Below are 18,825 nucleotides of genomic sequence, written 5' to 3' on the forward strand. Positions count from 1 at the left end.
CTGACTCTCTTCCACTGGAACACTTCATAGCAACTATAGGCCTTATTCATCATTGCCAACTGCCAACCCCTGCCTTGATCCCAGTGGCAGAAAACCACAGAAGACTGGGGAAGGATTTCGATAGGCATTTTTCCATGGAGGTCAAAAGAGAGTGTCGAATTTGGTCAACAAAAAATGTAATTGCTTATTTGCTACTTGAAGATTATTTTATCTAATAGAAGTTTCGTAATGGTTAGGTTGTGACATATGCACTGATATAAATGGACGCAAGTGGCACTTCGGCAACTTTTCATAGAGATTGATAGAGGACTCATCATGGATATAACTATTTTAGCATAGACATTGCCATTGAGGGCTTCCACCATTTTAAATGAGTCAACTGGGTGGGGATTCCTATGAGTTGAGAGCAATCAGCCAATGAACAAGACGACTAAAATGTACTATTTTAAAATGGAGACAACACCCTGTCATTCACTGCAACCATCAAAGCAGTGACTCGCTCCTGCAGGTTCACCCTACCTCACACAGGAAGCGGTGCAGTTCTAAATACAGGCACTTGTCATCTTCCGTCTAAACTACTGCATTTCTCTGTTGACTGGACTCCCCACTTGTACCATCAAACCCCTGCAATTTATCCAGAACGCCGCAGCCCGTCTGGTGTTCAACCTTCCTTTGTTCAATCATGTCACCCCGCTCCTCTGCACACTCCACTGACTTCCAGTCGAAGCTTGCATCATCTTCAAGACCCTGGTGCTTGCCTACGGAGCAGCAAGGGGAACTGCCCCTCCTTACCTTCAGGCTATGCTCAAACCCTACATCCCAACCAGAGCACTCCGTTTCACCACCTCTGGTCTCTTGGCCCTCCCACCCCTATGGGAGGGCAGCTACCGCTCAGCCCAGTCAAAGCTCTTCTCTGCCATTAGGGAGACAGCCTATCAGACTGCAAGGTGGGCACCACCGACACAGGGCCAGATGGCTCTCTTTGTCTTCTCAGCAGCTCAAGGTCTGCATCCCAAATGGCACCTAAAAAGGCACCTTATATAGTGCCTTACTTTTGATCAGAACCCTATGGGAATAGGGTTGCATTTGGGATGCGCATCCATGTATCACCTCAGAGGCACTCCTCTAACGAAGACATGCATGCCCCTTAACGAGATAGAACCCCTTAACGAGCCCTAGCTCCTAACGAGCTCCTAGCGCTAACGAGGTAGAGATGGAGCGTGGACATGTGGTCTGCCCCCTGACTGCTTATTAAGACTCTGTCGCCTCAGAATTGATCTGTTAGGTTCCGTGAGGACGAGATGCTCGGTTGGAGGAGAGGTAAGACATTTAGGGAGAGCAGAAGGGAAGAAATGTAGGAGGAGGGGAAAAACTACTGAAGAGAGAGAGAGAGAGAGAGAGAGAGAGCGAGAGAGAGAGAGAGAGAGAGAGAGAGAGAGAGAGAGAGAGAGAGAGAGAGAGAGAGAGAGAGAGAGAGAGAGAAAGAGAAAGAGAAGAGAGAGAGAGAGAGAGAGAGAGAGAGTGGAGAGAGAGAGAGAGAGAGAGAGAGAGAGAGAGAGTGCGAGAGAGAGAGAGAGAGAGAGAGAGAGAGAGAGAGAGAGAGAGAGAGTGCGAGAGAGAGAGAGAGAGAGAGAGAGAGAGAGAGAGAGAGAGAGAGAGAGAGAGAGAGAGAGAGAGAGAGAGAGATGGGGTAAACGTTAGAGAGGAAAAGAGACAAGGAGGAAAGAGAGTGGACTGTATTCCTTGGTGGCTTCTGATGTCACAATGCTTTTTTGGGGTCAGCATTCCCATTAAGCACCCAATGTAATATTTAGCAGAACATAACAGAGAAAGGGAACATGGAAACACCTCCCTTTACCAGCGTGTTCCAGCATGTATGACTACTGAATATCTTCTATTTGCTCTATATAATATTATAATAATATCATATACAGTGGGGAAAAAAAGTATTTAGTCAGCCACCAATTGTGCAAGTTCTCCCACTTAAAAAGATGAGAGAGGCCTGTAATTTTCATCATAGGTACATGTCAACTATGACAGACAAAATGAGAACATTTTTTCCAGAAAATCACATTGTAGGATTTTTTATGAATTTATTTGCAAATTATGGTGGAAAATAAGTATTTGGTCAATAACAAAAGTTTCTCAATACTTTGTTATATACCCTTTGTTGGCAATGACACAGGTCAAACGTTTTCTGTAAGTCTTCACAAGGTTTTCACACACTGTTGCTGGTATTTTGGCCCATTCCTCCATGCAGATCTCCTCTAGAGCAGTGATGTTTTGGGGCTGTCCCTGGGCAACACGGACTTTCAACTCCCTCCAAAGATTTTCTACGGGGTTGAGATCTGGAGACTGGCTAGGCCACTCCAGGACCTTGAAATGCTTCTTACGAAGCCACTCCTTCGTTGCCCGGGCGGTGTGTTTGGGATCATTGTCATGCTGAAAGACCCAGCCACGTTTCATCTTCAATGCCCTTGCTGATGGAAGGAGGTTTTCACTCAAAATCTCACGATACATGGCCCCATTCATTCTTTCCTTTACACGGATCAGTCGTCCTGGTCCCTTTGCAGAAAAACAGCCCCAAAGCATGATGTTTCCACCCCCATGCTTCACAGTAGGTATGGTGTTCTTTGGATGCAACTCAGCATTCTTTGTCCTCCAAACATGACGAGTTGAGTTTTTACCAAAAAGTTCTATTTTGGTTTCATCTGACCATATGACATTATCCCAATCCTCTTCTGGATCATCCAAATGCACTCTAGCAAACTTCAGACGGGCCTGGACATGTACTGCCTTAAGCAGGGGGACATGTCTGCACTGCAGGATTTGAGTCCCTGGCGGCGTAGTGTGTTACTGATGGTAGGCTTTGTTACTTTGGTCCCAGCTCTCTGCAGGTCATTTACTATGTCCCCCCATGTGGTTCTGGGATTTTTGCTCACCGTTCTTGTGATCATTTTGACCCCACGGGGTGAGATCTTGCGTGGAGCCCCAGATCGAGGGAGATTATCAGTGGTCTTGTATGTCTTCCATTTCCTAATAATTGCTCCCACAGTTGATTTCTTCAAACCAAGCTGCTTACCTATTGCAGATTCAGTCTTCCCAGCCTGGTGCAGGTCTACAGTTTTGTTTCTGGTGTCCTTTGACAGCTCTTTGGTCTTGGCCATAGTGGAGTTTGGAGTGTGACTGTTTGAGGTTGTGGACAGGTGTCTTTTATACTGATAACAAGTTCAAACAGGTGCCATTAATACAGGTAACGAGTGGAGGACAGAGGAGCCTCTAAAAGAAGAAGTTACAGGTTCGTGAGAGCCAGAAATATTGCTTGTTTGTAGGTGACCAAATACTTATTTCCACCATAATTTGCAAATAAATTCATAAAAAATCCTACAATGTGATTTGCTGGATTTTTTTTTTCTCAATTTGTCTGTCATAGTTGACGTGTACCTATGATGAAAATTACAGGCCTCTCTCATCTTTTAAGTGGGAGAACTTGCACAATTGGTGGCTGACTAAATACTTTTTTCCCCACTGTATCATACAGTATTATTGCGAAGCATCTTTTGAAACTACAGAGAACCATTAGATCTTGAATAGTCTGATCCTGATATGACAGAAACGTCTCTCTCTCTCTTTTGATTGTGCAGCATAAGTATACCATATGTGTTCAGCGAAAGATTTTGCAACCAATTTAGAACCCTTACTTTAGGTTCTGCAAACATATCTGCAAACAGAATTGTCTTGGCACCCCCTCTGAGGTATGACAGTGATGTGTACGGAGTGTTGGGATGGATTGGGAACTGAACTTAGAATTTACGGGTTCTGCAAACAGAAGTCTCCTAGCCTCCTAAACTCCTAGCAGAATATATCCTCCCAACCCCCTGAGGTATGTCAGTAAAGGGTATGGAGTGTTGAGTACTGGGTTTCATCCAAAATGGCACTCTATTCCATTGATAGTACACTCTGGTCATGCATTATATAGGGAATAGGGTTCCATTTTGGGACGCATCCCTGGAACTGGTCGTGGAAATTCAGCTGGCAGAGCTGCATGAAACATGGGGTAAATCCCACACAGAGGAGAAGGGGCTCTGGTGGGGTGCAGTGGGGGGATACTTCAGGATTTTGGCAATGAGGCCCATTATCTACTTACCCAGAGTCAGATATATTTCTGGATACCATTTGTATGTTATCCAGAAGTTAGAGGTAGTTTTGCGAGCCAATGCTACCTTGAGTTAGCACAGTGACTGAAAGTCTATGGGTATCTACTAGCATGCAACAGTCACTTAGAGATGATTAAAATAAAGACAAAGTGTGTCTGTAGAGCAAGGGCCTGTGCAGTACTCCTTGTGTGTACCTAGTGATGTACTGTACACTCCACATTCCCTTCCTTGAGAATAGTGCACAGTGTTTGATGTGATGCCCACTCCCTAACCTGAGCGTAGTGCACAGCATTTGATGTGATGCCCACTCCCTAACCTGAGCGTAGTGCACAGCGTTTGATGTGATGCCCACTCCCTAACCTGAGCGTAGTGCACAGCGTTTGATGTGATGCCCACTCCCTAACCTGAGCGTAGTGCACAGCGTTGATGTGATGCCCACTCCCTAACCTGAGCGTAGTGCACAGCGTTTGATGTGATGCCCACTCCTAACCTGAGCGTAGTGCACAGCGTTTGATGTGATGCCCACTCCCTAACCTGAGCGTAGTGCACAGGCGTTTGATGTGATGCCCACTCCCTAACCTGAGCCGTAGTGCACAGCGTTTGATGTGATGCCCACTCCCTAACCTGAGCGTAGTGCACAGCGTTTGATGTGATGCCCACTCCCTAACCTGAGCGTAGTGCACAGCGTTTGATGTGATGCCCACTCCTAACCTGAGCGTAGTGCACAGCGTTTGATGTGATGCCCACTCCCTAACCTGAGCGTAGTGCACAGCGTTTGATGTGATGCCCACTCCCTAACCTGAGCGTAGTGCACAGCGTTTGATGTGATGCCCACTCCCTAACCTGAGCGTAGTGCACAGCGTTTGATGTGATGCCCACTCCTAACCTGAGCGTAGTGCACAGCGTTTGATGTGATGCCCACTCCCTAACCTGAGCGTAGTGCACAGCGTTTGATGTGATGCCCACTCCTTAACCTGAGCGTAGTGCACAGCGTTTGATGTGATGCCCACTCCCTAACCTGAGCGTAGTGCACAGCGTTTGATGTGATGCCCACTCCCTAACCTGAGCGTAGTGCACAGCGTTTGATGTGATGCCCACTCCCTAACCTGAGCGTAGTGCACAGCGTTTGATGTGATGCCCACTCCCTAAACTGAGCGTAGTGCACAGCGTTTGATGTGATGCCCACTCCCTAACCTGAGCGTAGTGCACAGTGTTTGATGTGATGCCCACTCCTTAACCTGAGCGTAGTGCACAGCGTTTGATGTGATGCCCACTCCCTAACCTGAGCGTAGTGCACAGCGTTTGATGTGATGCCCACTCCCTAACCTGAGCGTAGTGCACAGTGTTTGATGTGATGCCCACTCCCTAACCTGAGCGTAGTGCACAGTGTTTGATGTGATGCCCACTCCTCTACACTGAGAATAAGCACAGCGTGTTGGTCTTTACCTCTTTCAGGCAACCCATAAAGTTGTTGCTAACAGGTGATCCAGGCAGGTCAGCCGTGCTAGGACTCCCGCCAACATAGAAAAAGTCGTCGGAGCCTAGCATGGTGTAGTCTTCTTGAGTATACCCTGTGGTGGTCAGTATCCCATCCACGGATATAGTTACCTAGACAACAAAGCACAGGGAAAGGACACGCTATACTCAGATAGCCTATCAGAGCTCTCAGTCCAGCGGCTTTCTGCCTCTGATATATAGTCTCTGAGTCTGTGATAGTATCGTTTTTCCTCTATAGATTTTTGGTAAAGATTGTAGAAACCCATTTTCATGTCTGTTTTTTCTTTTTTTCTTGTTTCTTGTTTATTTTGTCCAGTTTAGGATTAGTAGTTTGAGATGTAGACTGCTAGCCCCCCAAGGAAATGATAAAGCTAGTTAGATAGGAAGTTAGTTAGTTGCCCCAGACTAAGTGTGTTAGTAAGTTAGCCCCTACTGCAACTCAAAAGTAATTTCAGCAGACACAAAAATGGTGTTAGTAGAATGTTATCTAGGTTAGTTTCACTAGGGTTACATATTAGTAAAAGTTAATAAGCAGTTTGTTTTCTAATAAAAAGAAAAGAAAAGAACAGCGTGCAAGTGGGTCAGATATAGAAAGCAACAAGCAAATAGAAGCCACAACCACAGGTTTAGCGTTTGATTAATAATGCGCAGAAATTAGTTTTTTCAGAAAGACAAAAGTTAGGTGTTTTTGTCTTTTCTTTTTGTATGCAAGCACGCAAAAAGAAATGTTCCCCAAGATGGTGTTAATTAATAGGTTAAGGAAAAAAAAAATTGGTCCGACACTTTGCGCTTGTGTTGGATGTATGCAAAAGCGCATGATTGGTGGATCGTGCAAAAAATAAAAAATAAAAGCACCAATGACAACGACAGCTGGACTGGACGAGTGGTCGGGAAGTGTGAGCATGTGCAGCGTACAGCGCAGCATTCAGAATGCATGCCATGCAGAGTGAATGGGAAATAGAACACTGGCTGAGCCAATGAGCATCAGGCCAGCCAGGCAGGAGACAGACATTGGTCCTCCTTTGTTAACCACTGCTTGATGCAAAAGGCTCGAAACGATGCTCCTAAAAATGTGATTGGACAGGAGACAGGAAGTAAAAATAACAGGAAGTGGTGAAAACCAACCAACGGATGAAAATATAGTCAAAATAAAAAGGTAAAAACGTAAGCAGAAAGAGTACCAACCGCCGTTCCCCTTGTTTTGTTAATGACGTCTACAGTAAGAAAATATAGAAAAGAAACACACGGCAAACCCAAACTAAGAAACAATTAGAATGATATCTACCGAACAATGTAGTTTGTTTACCATAGCGTGTCCAATGCCTGAGTGCTTTGTGGAAAAGGGGGGAGAAAGGAAATTAAAAACTGTGAACAGAATAACGATAGTTACTCAAAAAAGAGATGATGGTTAACTACCAAAAGTTAGTACATTGCTGAGTTTGTTGTTGTTGTTGTTAATAAACATTAAAAAAAGAGATTGGTTAGTAGTATGACACATTCCATGAATGACGTTAGTTGTTGTTTTTCAAAGCATGTTAGTAACATAGAATAAAAAAGGGCAAAATAAGTAATTTTTACAAGATAAAAAGCAGACTAAGAAAGACTAGCGAAAATGCCTCCACAAGTGGAAGTGAGCTAGCCAGCGTTGGATCGATTGGTGACTCCCTAGACCGGACTCGTAGACCGGACTGCCTGGGTAGGCATCAACAACCCCAACCCCCCACCCCCACCCCTCTGACTTGGTATGATTGACAGACATCAAATGGTTCATAAGAGAGAATGCCTAAAGCGCATCAGTCGACCCTCTTTAACGAAAGTCTTTCAGATCTTTGGGTTCATTTTATACATTCTTTCATTATTAGGACCAGTTTAGGACCATGTTCATGATTTTCAAGACCAGTTTTGGACCAAGATTCGGACCGATCCCATCCGTTGGGACGTCGGTGGTCAGGAACTCATCTTACATTACTTTACCTCCATTTTGGTCTTATTGATGGACTTTAGGATCACTTTACTGCAATGAGACAAAGCAAAGACCCTGACACAGAATGAGAAGGAGAATGGAGATTGGATTCCCCCGTTGAGCATGCACTTTCATTATGCATTCTTAATGTTTTCACAATTAAATTACATTTTAACATTACTCAAATCATCTCAATATTTATATATATATATATTATTTTTTTTATTTTTTTTACTTTTTGTCGGTGTGGCGTTTCAAAACAAACAATCCCCTACTATCCGAGCAGGAACACATCTAGAGAGAGCTAGTGTGTTGGTAGAATGCCGTACGAGAGAACTTCAATAAAAGCCAGTATATTCTATACTTCCACCTATATGTCATAAAGCAAATTGTGTAGCTTGTAAACTATGTTGGTTTTATTTTTCTTAATTTTGCATTTTTTCAATTTTTAGGGTGTAACAGTTGTAATCTTTCCAAGCTTTATTGTAACAATATCTTAGTGTGCATTGTATTTTCAGTTAAATGAGCATGTGTTGAGCAGCCAAAGACCCAGAGGTCACCAACGAGAAGGCTGATCCTCTAAAAGTAAATACATTATGTTCATTGTGGTCACAACTACAGTATAGAGGGCAAAGCTGTCAAGGAATGGATGACTAAGAGATCAGCAACTCTCTACAAAGTGACACTCGGTAAGAGCTATGTTGTTTTTCACATGATTTTTCCGCTATTGACGCCTCTGATATTCCATGATATTATCTTTGAAAAACGATCACTGGTCTAGATATGTCCCTGCTCAAATGCAGCACCACCTTCTTCATGTCTTACTACAGATCAAATCATTATTACGATCAATCCAAATACTTATTCCAAAATGGTTCAAATTAATTTGGCTAATCTACATTTGTTTACTAATAATTCTCCATCGCAGTCACCCATTTTACTGTTACCTGACGTAGATTCCTTGTAACTTTGACATCATGCCAATCATTGTCATTGAATTTCCCATTGACAGGCTCCACCAGAGCTTCAAAGGCCCCAGACCCCAAATTAATGACCAGCGATACAGCTCCGTTTTTCAGGGCCAGGTTGACGTAGTCTGCAGACTTCCCAGTGTGAAGCATCAGACCATTCCTCTGTAATGTCTTGAAGGACAGGGTGATCTCGTCGCTGCTGCTCTGGATCGGGTTCAAGGACAAGTCATAGCAGAAGAACTCGGATCCCTTGAAGGTCGCCACGTAGTCTTCTTTTCCTATAAGAGGACACAAATATAAAGAGAGGGAGGGATTGAGTTTTACATAGAGGACGGGAGGAAAGAAGAGCAACTCCTACATTCCCTATAGCTTGCTTAGCTATCCACCTAGCTGTTCAGAAAGTAAAGGCAGATTTCAAAAAGGTTAGGTTATAACAGTTCACATTCAGTTTGGACTTGACTTGGGGTGATAAGATGGGATGACATGGACATTTACAAAGACTGTTCTGCTAAGGGCTGGCTGTACCGTACAATACTTACCTGTGTACCATTATATTGGTCCTCCAATGGGCTGCATTACTGATACTTGCATAAAACCTTGTGACCTGGTACTCATGGTGCCCCAAAAATCAACAGGAAGCCTTGTCTCAAATCCTTATCTGTATCTCAGGTAGTAGGTGCCAGGTAGTGAGGACAAGGAAGTGTACAAAGTTTAAGTTCACAAGCTCAGTTGGTAGAGCATGGCGCTTGCAACGCCAGGGTTGTGGGTTCGATTCTCACGGGGGGCCAACATGAAAAATGTATGCACTCACTAACTGTAAGTCGCTAAATGACTAAAATGTAAAAAATTTAAATGTTTTATTAATTTGCTGGAATTGTTTTACATTCCTCAAACTCAAACATGATTAAATCAATCTGAAGGCAAGGATTCTGTTACCAGAACCACTGGTTTGGTTTATGCTTCACACATTGAAGAGCAAACCCTTCTATTGATATATCATAATACAATACAAATATGCTCCAATGATACATCATAGTACAACGCAAATATGCACCATTGCTGATCAAATGAAAAACCTGAAAAACTCATAATGCCATTCGCAAAAAAGCCTTGATTGTTTACGTTATCTGGCTCTATTGTGTTTGTGAATGTAAATGAAGTAATTGTATAATGGAGGAGTGTGTTTTCAGGGTATTACATTGTATTTATCCAGTCTTCTCTCTATTCATTAGTCTGAGTACAACAAGTGCATGCAGAGAGAGAGAGAGAGAGAGAGAGAGAGAGAGAGAGCGAGAGAGACTAATTACGATTATTACAGAATGGGATGGGAGAGGGAGGGAGAAAGAGAGACAGAGAGAGAAAAAGAGAGGGGGATAGAGAGAGACAGAGAGAGAGATTTCTGTTCTGTGTCGGATTCACCAAAGCTCCATAAAATCAGTCCAATTAATTTAGCTGCTACTCATTTTCAAGCCAATAAACCCATTTGAAAGCTGACGGTTCACAGTTCTGTTTTAGCCATAAAAGATGACATTCTCAGAGACAAGAGATGAGCTAGTGAAGATCCATGGAACAACAGAGTAAAAAAACTAAAAGACACCCCCATCCTTAGAGGACCTCAGAAAGAACCTTAGTTGTTGCCAAAGTGTCAGCTAATGGGGATCCAAATAAAGTATAGTGCTCAACTCTTTGAGGGGGCAGTATTGGGGATAGCTAGCGTCAGGCAGGGAAGGGACAATGGTAGGTCAACAATTAGCCAAGCCATTTAGGAAGTGATCTGGGACCAGATAACAAGCTATTAATATCACCATCCGACAATAAAACCACCACAGCACAAATGGACCACAAGATTAAATTAACCATAAATGCAATAAATGCAAAACACTACAGGTTTGTACACACATTACACACATAAACTGTATATACAAAAGTATGTGGACACCCCTTCAAATTAGTGGATTCGGTTATTTCAGCCACACCCGTTGTTGACAGGTGTATAAAATCAAGCACACAGCCATGCAATCTCCATAGACAAACATTGGCAGTAGAATGGCCTTACTGAAGAGCTCAGTGACTTTAAATGTGGCACCGTCATAGGATGCCACCTTTCCAACAAGTCAGTTAGTCAAATTTCTTCCCTGCTAGAGCTTCCCCGGTCAACTGTAAGTGATGTTCTTGTGAAGTGGAAACATCTAGGAGCAACAACGGCTCAGCCACGAAGTGGTAGGCCACACAAGCTCACAGAACGGGACCGCTGAGTGCTGAAGCGCATTGCGCATAAAAATCTTCTATCCTCGGTTGCAACACTCACTACCGAGTTCCAAACTGCCTCTGGAAGCAACGTCAGCACAAGAACTGTTCGTTGGGAGCTTCATGAAATGGGTTTCCTTGGACGAGCAGCCGCACAAAAGCCTAAGTTCATGCGCAATTCCAAGCATCAGCTGGAGTGGTGTAAAGCTCGCCACCATTGGAGTCTGGAGCAGTGGAAATGCATTATGTGGAGTGATTAATCACGCTTCACCATCTGGCAGTCTGAAGTATAAATCCGTGTTTGGCAGATGCCAGGAGAACGCTACCTGCCCAAATGCATAGTGCCTACTGTAAAGTTTGGTGGAGGAGTAATAATGGTATGGGGCTGGTTTTCATGGTTTGGGCTAGGCCCCTTAGTTCCAGTGAAGGGAAATCTTAACGCTACAGCATACAATGACATTCTAGGTGATTATGTGCTTCCAACTTTGTGGCAACAGTTTGGGGAAGGCCCTTTCCTGTTTCAGCATGACAATGCCCCCGTGCACAAAATGAGGTCCCTACAGATGTGGTTTGTCGGGATCGGTGTGGAAGAACTTGACTGGCCTGCACAGAGGTCTGACTTCAACCCCACTGAACACCTTTGGGATGAATTGGAACTCCGACTGCGAGCCAGGCCTAATCGCCCAACATCAGTGCCCGACCTCACTAACGCTCTTGTGGCTAAATGGAAGCAAGTCCCCGCAGCAATGTTCCAACATCTAGTGGAAAGCCTTCCCAGAAGAGTGGAGGTGATTATAGCAACAAAGGGGGGACCAACTCCATATTAATGTCTATGATTTTGGAATGAGATGTTCGACGACCAGTTGTCAACATACTTTTGGCCATGTAGTGTATATTGCACAGGTGCCCAAGCATGGATACATAGGCTACAGACAGACAGACAGACACACACACACACACACACCCTCACGCCCGCCCACTTGCCCACACACACGAAGTGGCCCAATGAAGAGGGTAGCTCTCTGGAGCAATTTGTCAACTCATCGATCCGTCTTTAAAGGTACTCTACTACTATACGGCACCTCTGAGAACTACAAGTGGCCGTAATTCAGCCTGACTGGATCACCTCTCCTCTGCTCTCTCTTTAAGCCTCTCTCTAGCCCTGAGCCTCCATCCTATGAGTGAATGACAGTTGTCCTCCCCACACCCACCTGCACGCTTGCACACACACACACACATTCACACACACACACACACACACACACACACACACACACACACACACACACACACACACACACACACACACACACACACACACACACACACACACACAGACGCACACACACACACATCCTTCTCCCCCTGTCATTCCTGGACAGCTTATCAACCCCATCACTCCATGACCATTCATCTCTCCCTCCCCCTCTCTCTCTCGCTCTCTCCTCATGCATTCCTCCGTCTCCTGCCTTTGGCTCAGATCTAACGATCAATACTGCTAAGCAGTGAGCTGTGATCTGAAGCACTGTGACTGTGTGTGTGTGTGTGTGTGTGTGTGTGTGTGTGTGTTGTGTGTGTGTGTGTGTGGGTGTGCATTGTGAGGCCTACGTGTTCAGAGTGAGGTACAGTAAGGAGACCAGTTGAGATCAAGCATTTGTACTCACGCGAGTGTACAGTATGTGTTAAACAACATTCCATACCCTGTGTGCCACTACATTGTTGCTGCAGATCGGTTTGTGGAAATACAACATCCTTCTTACAATCTTACTTCATTCTTTACAATAGAGTGACATTGGAGTTAAGATGGTTGACCGGAGAAGATCTTTCAACAGTTGAGTTCAAGGGAGAGTCAAACAAGCAATTTCTCTGAAACACAACACATTGTCATTTGGGAACCTCTACATCTACTGTCACACATCAAACTTCTCTGAAACACACCCATTGTCATTTGGGCACGTCTACATCTACTGTCACACAGCAAACTGCTCTGAAACCTAGCCCTGGTTATTTGGGCAACTACCTGTACAATACCCTGTGCTGCCCTCTCATCACCGTCACAGTCACACACCAAATAATGTTTATGTTGGCTGCTGCCTCCATCCACCCCCTCTACCCCGCCATCCATACTTTACCTACCCATCCCTCCATTGCTCCTTCCACCACTGTCCATTCCTCCTCCATCCATCCCTTCACCTCTCCACCCCTCTTCCTCTCCACCCTTCACCTCTCCACCCCTCCACTCTCCACCCTTCACCTCTCCACCCCTCCACTCTCCACCCTTCACCTCTCCACCCCTCCACCCCTTCACTCTCCACCCTTCACCTCTCCACCCCTCCACCCCTTCACTCTCCACCCTTCACCTCTCCACCCCCTCCACCCCTTCACTCTCCACCCTTCACCTCTCCACCCCTCCACTCTCCACCCTTCACCTCTCCACCCCTCCACCCCTTCACTCTCCACCCTTCACCTCTCCACCCCTCCACTCTCCACCCTTCACCTCTCCATCCCTCCACCCCTTCACTCTCCACCCTTCACCTCTCCATCCCTCCACCCCTTCATTCTCCACCCTTCACCTCTCCACCCCTCCACTCTCCACCCTTCACCTCTCCATCCCTCCACCCCTTCACTCTCCACCCTTCACCTCTCCACCCCTCCACCCCTTCACTCTCCACCCTTCACCTCTCCACCCCTCCACCCCTTCACTCTCCACCCTTCACCTCTCCACCCCTCCACTCTCCACCCTTCACCTCTTCACCCCTCCACCCCCTTCACTCTCCACCCTTCACCTCTCCACCCCTCCACTCTCCACCCCTCCACTCTCCACCTCTCCACTCTCCACCTCTCCATTCTTCACCTCTCCCTGAGTCATGTAGCTGAATTGGAATAGGAAGTGTAAGAGTCAGCCCAGGAGGCTTACTCACCCCATCTTACTTGAGAATACAAGGTAAAAGTACAAGATATAAACAGATTGATAGCTACTGTCCAAAAGGAAAGCTTCAAAATAACAACACACAGTTAGAAGGCTTCAAAAAGTGTATGTTGTTGTTTTGAGTTAGCTGACTCAACGTCTTATTCTACATGATTATTTTATTTCAATACATGTTGTGTGGGTAATTTTTGGTTATCTACTCTATCTCACTTAGGGGCAGACAACATAAAAACCAACTATATGAATTATGCATGTTGTAGAATGGAATGCCTATATGCCTTCTATGCTTATGGATTAAGAACCAATTAAAGGGTTAAAACAGAGCAGATACATTTCTTTACTGCAAATGCTATGCTTCTAATAAGAATGGTTCCCTCTAATTTCCCGCAGCTGGTCTGGGTATGTCAATGACATGTGATGGAGATACAACTTCTCGTTGTGGCTGTGTGGAGATAGGAGTAACAATGGAACTAGTGTTATCACTTGTTTGTGCTTATGACCTGACACACATAGTCACATGCACATAGTCACAAGGAAAAACCATAGTGGCCAGGGAGGATGGCTGTTGGTAAAGGCTTAAATGTATGTGGTTGAGAATGGGTTACGGACGACATGTTTAAACCATGTGTAAGTATTGATTGATATGTTTTATAATGTGTTATGAAGGGTAAAACAGAATGAACATGATTGATACTTTGTACTCCAGATGCATGCCTGGATAGTGAATATAGTCAATACAGAGTGTGATTGTTCTTTAACGTAGGTATGTATATTATTTTTTGAGAGCGTGTCCGAGTCACGCCACCAATATAATGAGATAAGTGACAGAGGCCCCATTTAGAGAAGCGCACGTAGCCCTCGCGAGTAAACAACATGTGACACCAAAGGATGTTAATCATGTACATATAATGGAGTAACTGTGTAGGTTGTATAAGCATGACTATGCTTTTGTGTCTGTATAAAAGGAGAGCTCCGAATCAGGGAAAACAGATGTTCTGCAGATGATCTCGGCTTTCGTTGCTTCGTGTAATAAAAGTATATTTTCATTCTACAAAAACTCTGGAAGAACTTTGGATTTTTAACAAGTATAGTGATAATTATCCACGAAATATTGGCGAGCTAGCCAGGAGTGGAAGGGATCATTTAGTACTTCACCATCAGAGAAAGTTTGGACAAATCACACACAAAATTCAGTGGCCACTGTTAATATAGGTAAGCGACGTTCTTACTTTTAAACATAGAAATTGTGTGATTCGATCAAGCTGAATCTGAGGTTAAGGTACAGAAGGGGTCTCTCCAGCATTAAGGACTACATTTAGGAAAAGTACAGAGTTTTTGTTGGAATGAGAATTAATCATGCATGCAATGTTGTTGAAAATTGATGTTTAAAAATCCTGCGGATACAGCCCAGGTGATGCAATACACAGGGAACTTAGTTCAAAAGTAGTTTCATTTCGGCACGAGAAGCTGCTCATCGTAACCGGTGTGTGTGTGTGTGTGTCCTGATTAGAAGGGAATCGGAAGGTGTGTGTGTGTCCTGATCAGAAGGGGATCAGAAGGTGTGTGTGTGTGTCCTGATCAGAAGGGAATCAGAAGGTGTGTGTGTGTCCTGATCAGAAGGGGATCAGAAGGTGTGTGTGTGTCCTGATTAGAAGGAGATCAGAAGGTGTGTGTGACATTACCAGGAGGGGTATGAGAAATCCTGTTGGAAGAACAGGTCACGCGTACGGGTGTCATTGTATAATGTATACACATTGTATTTCGGCCAATCCTTTAGGGTATCATTAGATTTGGGAAATTTAGAAGTAATGTAGGATTATGGTAAAATTGACCATAGTGAAATGTCAAATGTGATAGGGTTAACATTCCAAATTTGAGCCCTTTGATAGAATAAAATATTCCTGTAGGTTATACAACTAGTGATTAAGCGCATTTGAGAACAACATTGTGTGAATATGGAACGAGAGTGGTATAATGGTATAAATGAGTCGCACTCTGAAGTTTGAATGATGAGGTATAGAGGTGTGTACGATGATTTTATAGAAATTTGGATAATAAGCTTTTGATATAATCCATTTGATTAAACTCATCAGATCTGGTTTCAAAATCAATGAATGTAGATTTGACTCGTTGACTGCTAACTCATTCCCTTCGAGCTTGTGATATATTTTCTGATAATTGTGTTATGTGCAAGATGTTAAAATTACAGACCATTATAATTGGAATAAAGGAGGATTTACCTGTCATTTCAATAAAGCATTGGTTCTATATGACTGACTAAAATCTAGGTTTTCTGATTATAGTTCAACTATGGTTATGGGTTGCTTAGATTGATAGAACAGTCAGTGTTGATTTTGTGATGTAAGACTGGGATTTAGCAGCTTGCGTCTTTCGAATTGAAAGACTCACTTATTCAACAGGAATAGTGGGACGAGTTCAAGAGTCATTTTGTGTGTGGTCTAATGATTTGGGAGTTTAAACTACTGTGAATGTGATTGTAATTTGGAATATTGAATTGAATATGGATATGAATTGAATGTATGCTTGTCAATCACAGCAAGTGTTTGTTTTATCAACTATAGCCTAATCAGAAAGGACAGTTACATAAATGTAACAGCGGACTGGCAATTATAATAGAGCTGTGGCAATGATTTGAATTGATAACAGAGGAAAGTGATTTAATAGGGAAGTGAGAATTTCAAATTTGAATTGTTTAGGTAGACTGGAATGAATGGTAATGTATTTTAATAATATGAATGCAAATATACTATACGATATTGGTGGTTTGTGAATAGACTTTACTAATGCCATGTTTTAGTTTGTGGGTAAAAGAGAGTCGTACGTGCTGGACTGTATCGAGCTGTAAGATACATTTTAAGCAGAAGTCTGAATAGTTGAATGGAAAACATTTATTTGACAAATTCTAATTTGTTATTACTTTGTTCTATAGTTTGCGTAACACCAGTGACATATGCAAATAGTTAATGAATTCTAAAACGATAATTTGTTTTCGTTACGTGAACTAGTGGATTGCAAGTAGCTTTAACTATTATGCTAAAGCGATAGCACCACCTTATTGCGGGTTCTTTGTTAAACAACACATTTATATTAGAACTAAATTAATGCAATAGGCTACAATTATAACATTATCAGAAAAAGGCACAAGCTAATGCGAAACAGCTATTACCTATGTCATTGATCCAGTAATGATACCAGGATAATAGTAATAACAGAAATCTAGGTAGGATAATTTAGGATAGGGACTAGCTGTCCAGATATAAACAAGTAAAAGAGAAAGCTAAAAACCAAGATTAGGGAATAAATGCCGAGACGAAGATTAGAGAGAGAACAGATACAAAAATTCAGATACAGGAAAAATAGAGTATGTCAATACAACTGGAGGGTTTTTGAAAAGTAGAGTAATGAGGATATTGATCGGGGAAAATAGGGTGTGGTCTAGTGACCCGAGGCTGAACAAACCACTGGGAATATACCTAATCACAAGAAAGCTAGAGTGGTTTTATACATTTGAGGTAACTTACAGGAAAGTAATGAGAAAGATAAAGAAAATAAAATAATATTAAAAGGAGGGGCACAAGGGATATAAATGCATTTTTGGAAAGAAGCAGAGTATGAAGATATATTAGGAAGAAGGATACCATTGATTGAGGAATATAAAAACTTTTAGCTGAGAAAGCTAACAGAAATAATTTACTTTGCATCCTAATATAAACACTGAACCAAACATAAGATTAGCAACAGGAAGGCCAAAAATACAAGGAGTAGGGATGGCAGGAACATCAGTAGAAATCATGAAGAGAAGGTTCCCAGAGAATGAGGAAGAGATTGGAAAAATCTCTGGTAAATGGGAAAAAAGAACCAGAAAAATAGCAACAAAATGGCCAAAGGAGGGAACGTTTGATGTGGCGGTGTGTGAGGAAATGGATACCCTAATAAAGAACTATAAAACAGGAGAGAGAGGGGAGAAAAGAAAGAAGAAGAGAGAGAAAGAGAGAGAAATCTTGAAAATATTCTGGGAAGAAGGAAAGAGTTGGAGGGACAGCATGGCCAAAGCTAAAAGTATAATAATGGAGAGGAAGAGTGAACCGAAAAAGGCTGGCTTAACTACACCACCACCATACACAGAAGGGGGGCAGTATTCTCAGGTCACAGGTCTAGTCTCAATAACAGGGAATGTAGAGATAGAAGAGGAAAAAGGGAAGCAACAGGCTTCCACACCAAAGTGAAAATAATCACATTTAGATATAGACTGTTATGGAGGACTGAAGAGTATGTTAAACAAATTGGAAAATTATGGGATAGATGGACAAGATGTTGATGGACAGAGCAAGTGGGATGATGCAAGTAATGAGGAACTAAAACAGTGTGCTAACTCTGAGCAAGAACAGAGTGAGACAGAGGGACAATTATCACACCAAGGAGCCAAAGGAGGCAAATCTATAGTAACAGAACTAGGTGAAGCACTGCAAGCCCACCTGGAAAAATCAAAAAGAAAATTAAGAAACAGAAGAACAATAAAAAAAAACAGACAAATATGGAGCCCAGTATCCCATTTTGGTAAAGGGGACACGGGTTCACTATGTGCCCTGGGAATCGCAGGACCTGGAAGGCCTGGTGACTAGACTGCCTAACCTGCATGAAGGAGCAGGGAAATGGATTAGAACATTTGAAGAACAAACAATGGGGAAGCTACTGGCGGTGGGAGACTTGAAGGCATTGCTGGCCAGGGTGGTGGGAGTGGCCAAAATGGAGGACCTGTTGCAGGTGGCTAGCCTCATACAGGCGGTGTGGAGGACGTTGCTGGATGGAGTGGCCTTTGACAGTTATAGGCCAGGACTATGGCACACTCTGATAATAGAGTATCCAGCCAAGATAGACCTTAAGGCACTGAGAGGGGAGCCATTGGGGGATAAAGAAAACCCGGCAGGTTACCTGAAGGACCAGCTCAAAAGCTGGCAACAAGAAACAGAAAAAGATCCAGAGGGGGATCCACTGATGACAACACTGTTCAGGACATCATTGATGGAAGCAATGCCAACA

General features: G+C 43.4%; 1 protein-coding gene across 12 annotated transcripts in view; it reads right to left on the minus strand.

Moving 5' to 3' along the window:
* Window positions 1-18,825, minus strand: part of LOC121547681 (neurexin-1a) — a 558,882-nt gene that overhangs the window by 343,561 nt on the left and 196,496 nt on the right. For 8 of the 12 annotated variants that reach the window (XM_041859068.2, XM_041859067.2, XM_041859064.2 and 5 more), the window contains 3 exons: window positions 8,565-8,866; window positions 6,961-6,984; window positions 5,604-5,765 (listed from right to left, as the gene is read on the minus strand). In XM_041859068.2, coding sequence (XP_041715002.2) covers window positions 5,604-5,765; window positions 6,961-6,984; window positions 8,565-8,866 — 488 coding nt within the window. The remainder of the gene's footprint in view (window positions 1-5,603; window positions 5,766-6,960; window positions 6,985-8,564; window positions 8,867-18,825) is intronic. The other 4 variants (XM_041859073.2, XM_041859072.2, XM_041859069.2 and 1 more) reach the window with 1 other exon arrangement.

This window comes from Coregonus clupeaformis, chromosome 31, assembly GCF_020615455.1.
Source record: "Coregonus clupeaformis isolate EN_2021a chromosome 31, ASM2061545v1, whole genome shotgun sequence".
Lineage (NCBI taxonomy): Eukaryota > Metazoa > Chordata > Actinopteri > Salmoniformes > Salmonidae > Coregonus > Coregonus clupeaformis.